Source organism: Zea mays, chromosome 8 (assembly GCF_902167145.1).
Source record: "Zea mays cultivar B73 chromosome 8, Zm-B73-REFERENCE-NAM-5.0, whole genome shotgun sequence".
Taxonomy (NCBI): Eukaryota; Viridiplantae; Streptophyta; class Magnoliopsida; order Poales; family Poaceae; genus Zea; species Zea mays.
The window spans coordinates 142,722,695-142,734,774 of NC_050103.1; the positions used below are offsets into that span (position 1 = coordinate 142,722,695).

General features: G+C 40.1%; 1 protein-coding gene across 1 annotated transcript; it reads right to left on the reverse strand.

The window, feature by feature from the left end:
- Positions 1-4,206: 4,206 nt before the first annotated feature.
- On the reverse strand, positions 4,207-11,809 carry LOC103637341 (protein ROOT HAIR DEFECTIVE 3). The gene is made up of 23 exons (XM_008659560.3): positions 11,602-11,809; positions 10,586-10,740; positions 10,428-10,494; positions 10,213-10,315; positions 9,723-9,793; positions 9,564-9,627; positions 9,381-9,446; positions 9,239-9,286; positions 9,091-9,153; positions 8,953-9,009; positions 8,704-8,862; positions 8,557-8,625; positions 8,385-8,476; positions 8,012-8,090; positions 7,130-7,292; positions 6,447-6,571; positions 6,100-6,362; positions 5,921-6,017; positions 5,664-5,825; positions 5,434-5,538; positions 5,157-5,251; positions 4,973-5,069; positions 4,207-4,886 (listed from the first exon to the last, which is right to left on the reverse strand). The coding sequence occupies exons 2-23, from the start codon at positions 10,731-10,733 to the stop codon at positions 4,650-4,652; spliced, it is 2,430 nt and encodes an 809-aa protein (XP_008657782.2). The 5' UTR covers positions 10,734-10,740; positions 11,602-11,809; the 3' UTR covers positions 4,207-4,649.
- Between the last annotated feature and the right edge of the window lie 271 nt (positions 11,810-12,080).

Genomic DNA, 12,080 nt, shown 5'->3' on the forward strand with positions numbered 1-12,080 from the left:
TCGTCGGGTGCACCGGACAGTCCGGTGCACCACCGGACACTGCACAGTAGATGTCCGGTGCACGCCACGTCAGCCGACTGTTGGCGCCTGTAGCAGTCGACCGTTGGATCCGACCGTTGCCGTCTGCCCGTGGCACATCGGACAGTCCGGTGTACACCGGACAGTCCAGTGCTACAGCTAGAGAACGCCTGTCTGCGGCCTCTCTGCGCAGACTGTCCGGTGCCACACCGGACAGTCCGGTGCGCCACCAGGCGCTGGCTGACAGCCCTCAACTTGGATTTCTTCGCTGATTTCTTCGGGCTTCTTTGTTCTTGAGTATTGGACTCCTATGTATCTTTTTATGTCTTCTTTTGAGGTGTTGCATCCTCATTGCCTTGGTCCAATTCTCTTCGCATCCTGTGAACTACAAACACAAACACTAGAAAACTTATTAGTTCACGGATTGTGTTGTTCATCAAACACCAAAACTCAATTAGCCAAAAAGGCCTGGGGTCCATTTTCCTTACAATCTCCCCATTTTTGGTGATTGATGACAACACAACCAAAGCAAGCAAATAATACAAGTATTTGAATGAAAATATGCATTTTACTTGCTAAGATGCATGATTGCCCCCACAATGTGATATTATGGACTTAAGCCTCCCCCTAACTCCATAATTCACTTACTTCCTATTTTTGGACCAAATAACCAAAACCACTTGAAAAATCATTTGGAGATAGAAAAGTTTAAATTGGTGGTGTTTGGTGTTTGATATAGTTTCCATTGCTTTGGTCCCTAAACTTCTCCCCCTTTGGCATCAACCACCGAAAAGGAAGACATTAAAAGGCATGTAGGAAGTAAATAAAAGCTTGCCCTCAACAAGAATTGAAACTCTTGTAGAACAAAAACATATGAAAACTCCCCCTAAATGAGTGTTCTCTTTTAGAAAGAAATTTCTCCCCCTTTTTAGAGACGAAGAAATACTCCCCCTGACAGAGATCCTCTACTTAGGAAAAAGAATGTGAAAATTATAGGTGCAAGACATGATTTGAAAAGACTAACTTCCCTTATGCATAGGTAACAGAATATGAGTTAACTACTTATGCATTTTTAGCAACATGGAAGTATATGATATGAAAATTTAGTCTAATCAAATATTGGAGAAGACATGTAAATGATACTTGAGAGTTCTTGGAGATTTTGCAGTGGAAGATTGTTGTCTTTCTCCGGGGACTTCATTTTTCTTACAATGAGACTATCACATGAAATAGACTTGAAAAGGTGTTAGTCTCAAAGTCTTAGATTATAGAGTAATCTCCCCCTAAAAGTGTGCATACAAGTTTTGAATACTTGTAGGAGACATGCACTTTGATTTGATATCAAGAGGGGCAAACTATCTATAATCCGTGCTTTGGCACATATAAGTTAAATGATACAACTTGTAGAGATCAAAATTTTCAATTGATGCATCATTTACTATGGAGTGATATAAAAGCTATGTGCCGTGCTTAAATAGACATTTTAAGCCATATAGGTTTGCTTAAGTATATGAATTAAAACCAAGCAATCCTACCATATGATTCACCTAGTATGCATACTTTAAAACAAAGGTAAATAACAAATGTAGTACTAGGCAAGAAAGGTAAACTAGATACAAGGTAAATAGATACGCATATCTAAAAACAAGAGATACAATAAATCTAGTTACCTTAGTCATGGGTGGGAAATTTGGGTCCAAAATTTTCACTAACCCACTTGGCAATAAACTTGATCCAATATGATGTATCCCAAGATATACACCCCAATTTTGCCAAGTCTCCAAATTTCCCGATGTCCTTTGGTCCACTCACTTCCCTTTCGGGATCCAAACCTTCTTGGTGCTTTTCATGGTTGAAATTATTTCCTTTGGCACCCAGATGCGTTTGGTCCCCTTTCCTTTGTTGGCTTGCTTGTTGGCCTTGATTGCTATCACCTTTCCATTCTTTTTCTTCTTAATCAAATATGGTGTAGCAGCCTTTTTGTCCACCTTTTTGATGTAGGTGTTGGAGATTTTGCTTGATGGCTTTTGCTTGAGCTTTTGCCTTTGCTTATCCCCGGTCATCGTCTTGCATTGGAAAGACTTGTGGCCTTCCTTGTGGCATAACCTACAAGTCACAGTTTCTCCCTCCATAGGCTTGTTCACTCCCGCAGTGGTGTTATCCTGTGGAGGTTGGATTTGTTTGGCTTTGTCTTTCTTTTCATACAAAGCCTTGCCAAGACGAGTCACTTCTTGCCTTAATTGCTCATTTTCCTTTGCAACCTCGTCCGAACATGTTTCTATAACAATATTCTCAACAAGAACTTGGTTGCAGGGGTTAGTATCATTTATTCTCAACCCTTGTGCGCCAGATCTCGGTTGCCCGTCCATGATCCAGCGGTCCAGATCTCTAGATACCGCTTCACGTGAGGGCGCCCTGTCGCTGGGTCCCACATGTCTGTTGCCTGCGCCCCTAGCGCTACGCCCGACCGGTCAGCCCGCCCCGTCCCTAGTCGCTGACCTCCCTAGTTCGCGTGTCAGCGCGAGCACGTCGTCGATTTGTGATCGAATAGCTGAGGACGCCCCGTACCCCTTTGCTTGGTTATTTTGTTAAAGAGCCCCTCGGTTTCCTGGAAATATAACCCACAGTCATGTTTCTTGCGCTCAGGCCCCTGGTTTCTTGAAGAGAAGCCCCCAGCCTTTATTTTAATCCCATAATTGGGTCTAATTTAGTGTTTTTGAATTCTAAAACTTTTGAATTTCATATCTTTTGCATATGAACTCCAAATTGGGTGGTTCGAATTGCAAAATGTTCATAATATTATTCTCTATCTGGTTAAATTATAACCTTTCATTGTTTGCATGTCTCGATTTTATGACTAGACAATAGGTTAATTTAAAGTGATGGATTATTTATTAAAAGGAAACACTAATGAATATATGATCTCATTAGTCTCACCCCTGGAATAGCTTTGGTAATTTAAATTGGGTGGTTAACTTGATGAAATTAATCTCATTTAAAATATGATCTCACCCATGGAATAACTTTGGTAATTCATTAAGGTAAATATAGTTAAGTTATGTAATCCACTGAGATAGGCAGTACTTAGAGAACCACAAACCTCTAGGTGTATTAATCTACCTTAGAACCTAGATCTCACTTTTGTGTTTATACTTTTCTATTGAGCATGTGTGTACTATGTTGCATATGATTGGTGTACTGGTCCTTTGTCATTTTCCAAGTGTGTTGAATGAATGATTGTTTTGCATAGACAACGAGCATTCCGAGGTTTCTGAGTGGGTTGCAGGAGACTTCCCTAAGCAGCAACCTGGTGAACAAGTGTCCTCTGACCCATTATGTCTTATTTACTTTATAATTCACTGTCCTACATACCATGATCAACCTAAAGATTGACTAACTTTCTATTTACTTTATCCTTGACTACCTTTTCGGTTATTATGGTTAGTTTCATGCTATTGCTCTACTTTAATCAGTGAACATGATGAGAACATTTATGATACAATGATGCTATCTTGATTATGATGATGAACTTGTGATACTTTAGGGGACTCAGGTTGTTTTATGAGTACCTCTCCATAAGGACTTGTTCGCTGGATGACCACCCGAGAAAACAGTACAAACATGAGGGTGGAATGGAACGCCCTTAGCTGATTAATTGAATGAACTTGGGGTGTAGTTGGCTTTGCCGTCGTGTCGTCAATAGGGGCCGGGGCATAGTGCTTGCTCTACTAAGGGTGGGTGTCGAGATTCATTCGATTTGGTTTTGTTAGTCATTCATCTTAGGGAGGAGTATTATGTTTGTACGACTGGCGAAAACTAACGAGCAACTATACATCAGGGGAATCTTTGTAAAGACTATATAGTGTTGAAACCTTGCCGACTCACCTTGTGAGTGTTTGAGTTTTGATCTACTTGAGATATATATGCAACCAATTTTTAGAACTGCGTCCTTTCAAATCTTCGAAGCACGAAGCTCCACCGTGGATATGCAACCGTATTGTTTGATTGGGCGATGTGTGGACTGTGGCGTTTGTTGTAAACCTAGGAAGGCAGTTCCGTCTGCGTCTGGTGTCCTTTGCCTGGACTGTATTATTGTACGGACAGTACACAAAAAGAACACCAAACTTGTGAATTTCGGCCAACCAGAACAGGGGTCGGGAACCAAATTCATTTTCAGCAGACGCTGAGTTCAAACGAAACATTTTTTGAATCATTTTCCCCAAAAGCAGACATGTCTTATTCCAGAACAGCAGTACTACTGCATCTCAATCAGATGGCAGTTTAAAGACATTTACATGCTTCAGTTCTCGCAACTATGCAACCCTTAGCTGTGTAGAATGCGCTGATACGCCCCCAGTCCACAGATCTTATATACAACTATCACATGTCATGTATTCATGTTACAGAAACCAAAAAATGAAACAAGTTATTTTACAATGCTCTTACAAACAACCCCGCCAGCCCCAAAATTCCTTGAATAACAACGAGGGGCAGTGCCACCTTGAATCAGTCTGGGAAGGGCAAGCTTACAAAAACTGCAAGGCACCAAAATCTTCGTACGTTCTTGAGGCACCCTGTTTTTCTCAACTGCTAGAGTATGTTTCCAGCCAAAAAGCTAAAGATCAGCAAAATCATTGCACAACCGGGCTTGAATATTCAGGTCCAATCTCCGAAGTGGTTACGCTAGATGACCCTGCCGATGTCACATTGCTGTATAAGGAACCGTTCCTGGTGGATTTTGGTTGGAGCTCCATCTCTCTTTGCCTCTCGGGGGCTGCTGCAGGTTCTTGACCCGCGTCAGCTAATCTCTTCAGGATGTTCATTACAGTGGGAACAAATTTCGTCGACAGTGAAAGGATGGCAGGAAGCTGCGTAATAGCGCAAGGGTAGAGAAGTTGATTAGACAATATTCAAGTGGCTAACGAGTGCAACAAAAAGTAATTTGAACACTCACAAATCCATGTTGGAATTCCCTGCCAATTTCTGATTGCACCCAAAGGGCTTTTCCAACAAGATAAATCACAAATATGGCAAACAGGTAAAGCGGATTCCTGTTATTCAAGTAAAAAAGTTAGCCTGGTCAAAAGTAATAATCCAAAACTGGCATGCATGTATGTTTCTGCAGACAACAGAAATACCTCAGTAATGTCATAAACTCGTTGAATCCAAGGATAGCCATTGCAGCAAGTGCCCATGGAGGTGGGAGCCAGTTGTTGTTCCTCTTATTTGCTTCCTGATCAAGGCAACAGTAATTAGCAGATAGATCTTCTCAAACTTTAATATTTATTTAAGTGGGTCATTCCCACTTCCCAAAAAATCATAAGTAATAAACAAAATAGAGGGATTTTGAAATGACATCCACAAGGTGTCAATACCACATATCAGTTAACTGGTGGAATGGAAACGTGGAGATACCTGAGCAGCTATGGCTTGAGTGACTGTATATTCAGTTTCAGCTTTGAATTGCCTCCACAAATTTTTGCACTGCACAGGGGTAATTAAAGTCTTCTCCTCAGCAACCTGCTCATGAATGGCATCTCCTCAGCAAGACATGTGTTTTGTGCTTATAGAAAGTGCTAAGTAAAAACTGGGTGTTGCTTCAGCAGAGGAACATAAATTTGACATGTAAAATACAGCTTTGTTACCCTTTCCCATGAGCTGGAGGCTAGTGGATCGGACAATTGGATACTCCTATCTGTAGTCCCATGTCTTGAAGTGTCAACAAGAGCAAGGGAAAGAGTGTTCTCAATGTTATCACCATCCTCCTCCAACCGAATTGCAGCCATTGTAGAAAGCAACTTCACAGACTGTAGCAAAATGGGAGAATGAATATGCTTCAGTTCCTAAGACAATTCCTTACTGTTTCACATATATAATATTAAATATTAGCATTTGACAGTACAGCTGAGCGAGCGGTTTTAGTTATAGCTTTTATGTCCTCCTTTCCTGTCCACACCCTGGGCATAGAGTCAGCATCTCGGCTGAACAATGTTGAGAACCTGTAAATTTGTTTCAGTTTAGTCTGGCACAGAACAGAACAGAAGATATATATGTGAGCTGTCGATATGGAGCACAGCTCACCTGTCCTTCATGCGAATCAAAACCCTTCCAGCTTCTTCTTTTGCCTTTGACTCAACAACACTCCTTCCATGCTTCTCCAGCTTCGCAAGCAGTTCTTTCTCAGTTGCTTCATCGAGTTCAAAAGCTGACACAGCAGATTCAAGACCTAAAACAGCAGTTTTTGTCTCGCGTTGAAGAAGCTTTCTAATAGCTGGCCACGTGTCTTCACTGGCTGAATCTAGAAGAGATTCAACTGGTTCCACCAGAGCTTTGGTAAGTTGTGCCTGAAACAACATATCTAAAATATTAGATAAGGACTCCTTGTGTTGTGTGATGACACAAACAGATGAATTCAAACTGGGACCAACCTCATATTTCGCACAAAGTTCAGACAATTTAGCAGCCCGAACTGAAGCTACATGAGCCTCAATGTCACGTCTAAGCTTATCCCTCACTTTTGAGGTGTCCCAATTCACTTGTTGAATAGCAGCATCTGTCAAAGAATACATGCACACATCTCATAAGACATACAATTACATGGAAAGGGAGGGTGCAAACTGGCAAATAGCATCCTTCAGTCCTTTCGAACGCGAGTTTGAGACAAAATCCTTGAACTAGAAAAAACTAACAAATGGAGTCTCAATTGATGTTTTATAGAAAGCTGAAACGCCAACAGCAAATCTGTATTGTTTCATTGTAAGTCTGTTCACCAGAACCAGAAATGTACCAGTCCATTTGAAGATTTTTTTGACAGAATTGATCATACTTCAACAGTGAACACCACTAACAACCAGATTGATTTCATAGTTGAACAAAGAACAGTTGGAAAATATCCAATAATAAGTGCTGGAACAAATAACATTCCTAAGTAGTTTTCTAACCTAGGAATGTATGCTGCTAGTTTATACAAACCGGCATCCATTTCTATTCTAGATTAATGTTTCCAACATACCCCAGAGCTGACTGGCTGGCAATGAAAAGAAGTATGTTTTCTACTGAAGTGGATCACTACCAAGATAAGAAATAAAGATTAACAATCCTGAAAACATACCTTCAGATCCTCTATCAAACTTCTCCAAGAAAGTTTCAGTACAATTGCAAGCTGCAACAGCAAATCCCTCCTTTTCTAGGGCCTTGCCAAAGTACTCCTTAAATGCTTCTAAAGTTCTAGTGTGTAAGTGACCTAGAAGAGATTGATAGGCAGGATTGACAAGCTACAAAGACGAGGAAGGCATTGGTGCAAATAAAATGTTAGTAACCAGCAGAATGAAAAATAAACCAAAATGCAAAAAAATCAGGCTGGAAAGTTGGGAAAATGCAAGCAAATATATATTTAAGAATCATGCCAGGAAAATGAATACACAAAAAACATAGTGGGTACTACTAACTTAGATAAAAAGTTCCCACTCTTCCACTAACCAGTTACAAAACATGGTACTAACAAGTGTACATCACTATTTGCTCCCAAGATTAAATCCCAGATTTATAGTTTTGTTTATGACAGTGGACAGATACATGAGTCACACCATAAATACCTATGCTAACTCTTGAACTCAGTTTATATGTATGTTGATTTGGACACAGTCACACATGTCAGCGAGAAGTTCAAACTTTGGCTACAACATATGAATAATAACCGAGATTGGCCAAATGGAAGTAATATGAATATGTTCATCATCAAAACGATACTCTCATCATACATTATTTGCAGTGTTCACCAGCATATAGTGCTAGTAGTAGCAAATGTCACCCCATGAAGACTATTCACATCCAAAATGACATACATTCATAAACAGATGGAGTGTGTATTTGTACATGAGAATTTCATAAATAAAAGTAAGTGAAGCAAGTGTGGATAAGTACAATTTATTTCAAAACTCATACGATGGATCAAATGTACTTGAGATACAATAGTTCAAAAGTACGACCGAACCTGTAACAGTTTAGACTCAAGTTGTTGTCTTTTCGAGCTTCTGACACCTTCATCAAAATAAATAGCCTCCATGTCATACCTGTGACCAAAGAACAAAATCATCATAAAAGGAATGAATCTTTTTTCCCGGATACCTTCAATATTTATGCCAAGAATTGTGCGCGTAAAACGCATAATTTATCTACAACAAATGGATAGCCTACTAGCCTACACTCAGCTGCTTTGCAGGTATTGTTGGTTCCAAGAGTTCTAAAGACAAATGGGAGTATTTATCTTGAATAGACTTGTAAGGAGTCAAAAACATCATCTAAATCATGGGGATCCCATGAGAAGAAAAATAACAGAGTACTCAGAAGACAACCAATAAACTCACTCTGATAAACATCTATCCAGAAGGCTGCTGAGCTTCTTCCCAAACCCAGTAACAAAGTCATGTTGGACAGCCTCCTCAAATTGTTGCCATTCCTTCACACAGAAATCATATAGAATCAGTTCTTGAAGGAATCTATGATCCACAAATCATGTATGATATGTATTGTAATCACCTCATCAGCTATAAAGCTGGTAACTTTCTCATTACCAATTTCCTCACAACGTACAGTAGCCACCATAACCTGAAGTGAAGCATAAAAAAAAAAGTTAAGGTATATTATGTTGATAGCTTAAATTGGAAAACAATGGATGGTACTCACTTTATGAGCAGGCAAATCAAGATCTTTGTTCTCCTTGATGACTTTCCAAAATTGCTGGGAACTAAATGAGAAACCTGAAGCTGGGACAACACCACGACGATCCCCAGCAAGTCCACCAGGGGCAATTGAATGCTGAAACCTATCTCTTAAATCAGAAACCTACAGAGAGAATTGTTTACAATTAAAAATAATCCCAGCAAAATCTGCAAGGAGCATACTTTTCACAATTTACATTTCATATACACCAACCTGCTGTTTGAATAACTCTTCTTTTTCTTCATAACTCGACAGTGCGACAACTTGAACCTGGATGTGAAAATTAAATGAACTTTTAGCGAACTTCAGTATAAAACATGTGTCGAAGAAAGGTTAAGTCATGATTTTTACATCGAAAAATTCACTAATTGGAGTTTCTTTATGGGCATGGGGTTTCGGAACAGCATCCCATATCTGCAGCAAAAATGTATACAGCTTATTATAGGCCACAAAAACACAAATGTCTCAAAAGAAAACAGGGTATCAACAAAACACATACCTTCTGAATGTCTTCCCTTAGAATTGGCTCAAGATTTTCTAGGGGTGTCTGCAAGAAACCAAAAGGAGCCAATAGTTAGTATACAAGAAATCAAATGTGAAAAGGAAAGTAGATTGTTCACATGTAACAAGCAAGCCCTTACCCTTGATTTGTCACGTATAACAAACAACAATGTTGTTTTGCGAGGACTGAACAACCTCATCATGACCTACACATATGAAGAAAGAAAATCCCAAGGTAAATACCTCAAATGCTAATTCACATCCAGAATAGACAAAATATGGTCAAAAAAGTTGCATCAAAATAAAACTCATAAACAACTTGCCTGGAAAACAGTCTTCAAAAGAGGCTTGTTTGCAGCCTGTTCTCTGCCAATGTCATGACACCACCTATACAGGAAAACAAAAGAATTTTGAGTTGCACAAGGGGATAATAGGTCCAAGATTCCAAGTCCAACAACGATCGCTTCACTAAACAAACTTACATATTAATCAACACAATGTCCGAAACGGCCAAAGCAAACAATGCACTTTGCTTCTCAAATGCTGTATCATCCTGAAATATCATGCGTATGAATTATCAATTATGCATCAACAATTCAGTATAATGTGGAGTATTAGCTCCATAACACAAAATGTAATTTTGGGAAGGATCAGTTTCAGCAAAATTCAACTTATTACAAGATGAGATGAGGCTTACTCAACAATATGAGGCTCCACTATAATAAATTAATAATAAATTAATAATTTTAAATTAATAGAGAGTAATTAAGAGGCTCCACTATACAATATGCCACAGCAAAGTTCAGGATGCAGAAGATACTTGGGATATCAAAGAAACTTTGTTTCAGATTTATAATATAAGGAAAAAAACTTATAGGAACAAGTACAATTAAGCATATGGTCTCTCTGACACCAGTAGCACCACATCAAAACCAAACCACATCAAAATTGGAGGTATGCTAGTTTTATTACCTCTCCCCTCTCTCTTCCATCAGTTCCTTCCAAATCCATTACAAGGGTGCACGGTTCAATATTCTGGGCCTTCGCTAGCCATATACCTTTGGTAGTCTGTGACCTGATGGTATCAAAAAAAATACTAAATAAGGTAAAGAAGAACAGGCTGCACCAGAGCCAAGAAGGCTTGTAATGAGAAATGGAAGATAAATCAGAAGGGACTAGAAACATGCCTTCCTCTGAAGGCATCCATCTCCCTAAAATTGGTGCCAAAAAGATGATTCAAAAGTGTACTTTTCCCTACAAGAAAATGAGAGAAACCATGGTGTAATCAGACAAAGGAAGCATGCAGTGAACAGAATCAAAACAACGGAAAAGAGAGACACCATACCACTACTTTGCGGGCCCATTATTGATACAACAGCATAGGACAGCCCGCATTCACCCAATCTGACATCCTTCATGAAGTTCTCCAATCCGGAGACGTTGAAGATCCCATCTCCATCAATTAGCTGTGTTGAGAAACACGCATCACCCATTTATGCTCTGCAGAATTCAAAAATGAATAAACCACCACATCCAAAATCAGAAGGAAAAAACGAATTAAAAGCAATATGATTGCAGCATTCGCCTGCTTCCAGCATTTCCCCCCAAAATAAAATTGAAAATAGTTGATTAGCGTAAGTCCTTAGTGAATAATATCAGCACAAGAAGAAATATATTGGACTTTTAAGGAGAAGGCTATCAGACTGTACTGGTGAATAATCAGGTACTTTTCATACTGCACGATCAAATAATTATTGGCAGATTTTTGTGTACACCATACAAAAACCAACTCGATGGACCTTTGTTTTGTGGCCCATGCCTCAGAATTCCGGTAGAGATCAGCAGTATTAAATTGGGTAGAAACTGCATAACAGCAATGTTACTGTACAAAGGGTGCAAATTGATGGATATCTGCGCTAACTACGCTTCTCCTTAGGTCATCTACGGCTGAATACTGCAATTATTACTAAAGATCGCACAGGGTACAGTATCAGCGTCGGGTTACCACGAGAGCGTGGAGCTCAGCTGAACCCCTCGAGAATCTGGTCATGGGGAAAGTAAATACTTGTTCTACAAAGCGCACAAGCAAATCTGCCACAAGCCGAGGGATCCATCGTCCATCCCAGGAAGGGAGATTTGGATTTGAGGGTTCACAGCGAGAAGTTTCTGCAGACCAAAACAAGCAAGAAAACTAGGGCGTCCTAACCAACACAACCAGAGAAAGTTTGGGACGGATCTCCACCCCTGCGCCGGCGGCGTCCAGGGAGGCCTGCAGCACAGGTAGATAGGCACCAGGCGCGGACGGGAGGAAGGCAAGAAAATTCAATCTGATCGGGGAAAGAGGGGAGAAGGGACACGGACCGTGTGAAGATGGTGCCGGGGCTCGCGCGTCGGCCGGTGTGGGGGTCGGCGTCGGCGATGGCGGAGGCGGGGGAAGGGGGAAGGGAGAGGAAAGGGGGAGAGACCGGGGAGGTGCACGAAGGCGTGTGCGCTTTTATTGGAAGGTGGGTGATTGTAATTTTCGAAAAGCAGAAGAGCATGGGGTATGGGTAACAAGTAAGGCCGTAAGGGCTTGAGTGTGCAACCCAACAAGGCTTAAAATGACGCAAACTAATGTCCTAAAAATTAAAATACTATATTATTTAGTGCCTAAATCATGTATTTTAGTAATTAAATTACATTATGAGAAAAGAAAGTGTTAAAAATTAGAAAATAAGAATAGGGCACTAGTCTAAGGTGTAGTATATTTGGGTCACTTGATGTTGTGACTTATATTTATTTGATAAAATTTTGTAAGATATACATTGTTGGAGCTGTGTTTTTATGTGTTGAGCCCTATA

Bases quoted from the DNA above. Each gene is read 5' to 3' on its own strand.
- LOC103637341 (XM_008659560.3), bottom strand. From the start codon at position 10,733: ATGGGTGATGCGTGTTTCTCAACACAGCTAATTGATGGAGATGGGATC. The intron at 8,863-8,952 runs GTTGGTGTATAT...TTCTCTCTGTAG, and splicing joins AAGAGTTATTCAAACAGCAG to GTTTCTGATTTAAGAGATAG. The intron at 5,070-5,156 runs GTATTTCTGTTG...CTTGAATAACAG, and splicing joins GAGTTTATGACATTACTGAG to GAATCCGCTTTACCTGTTTG.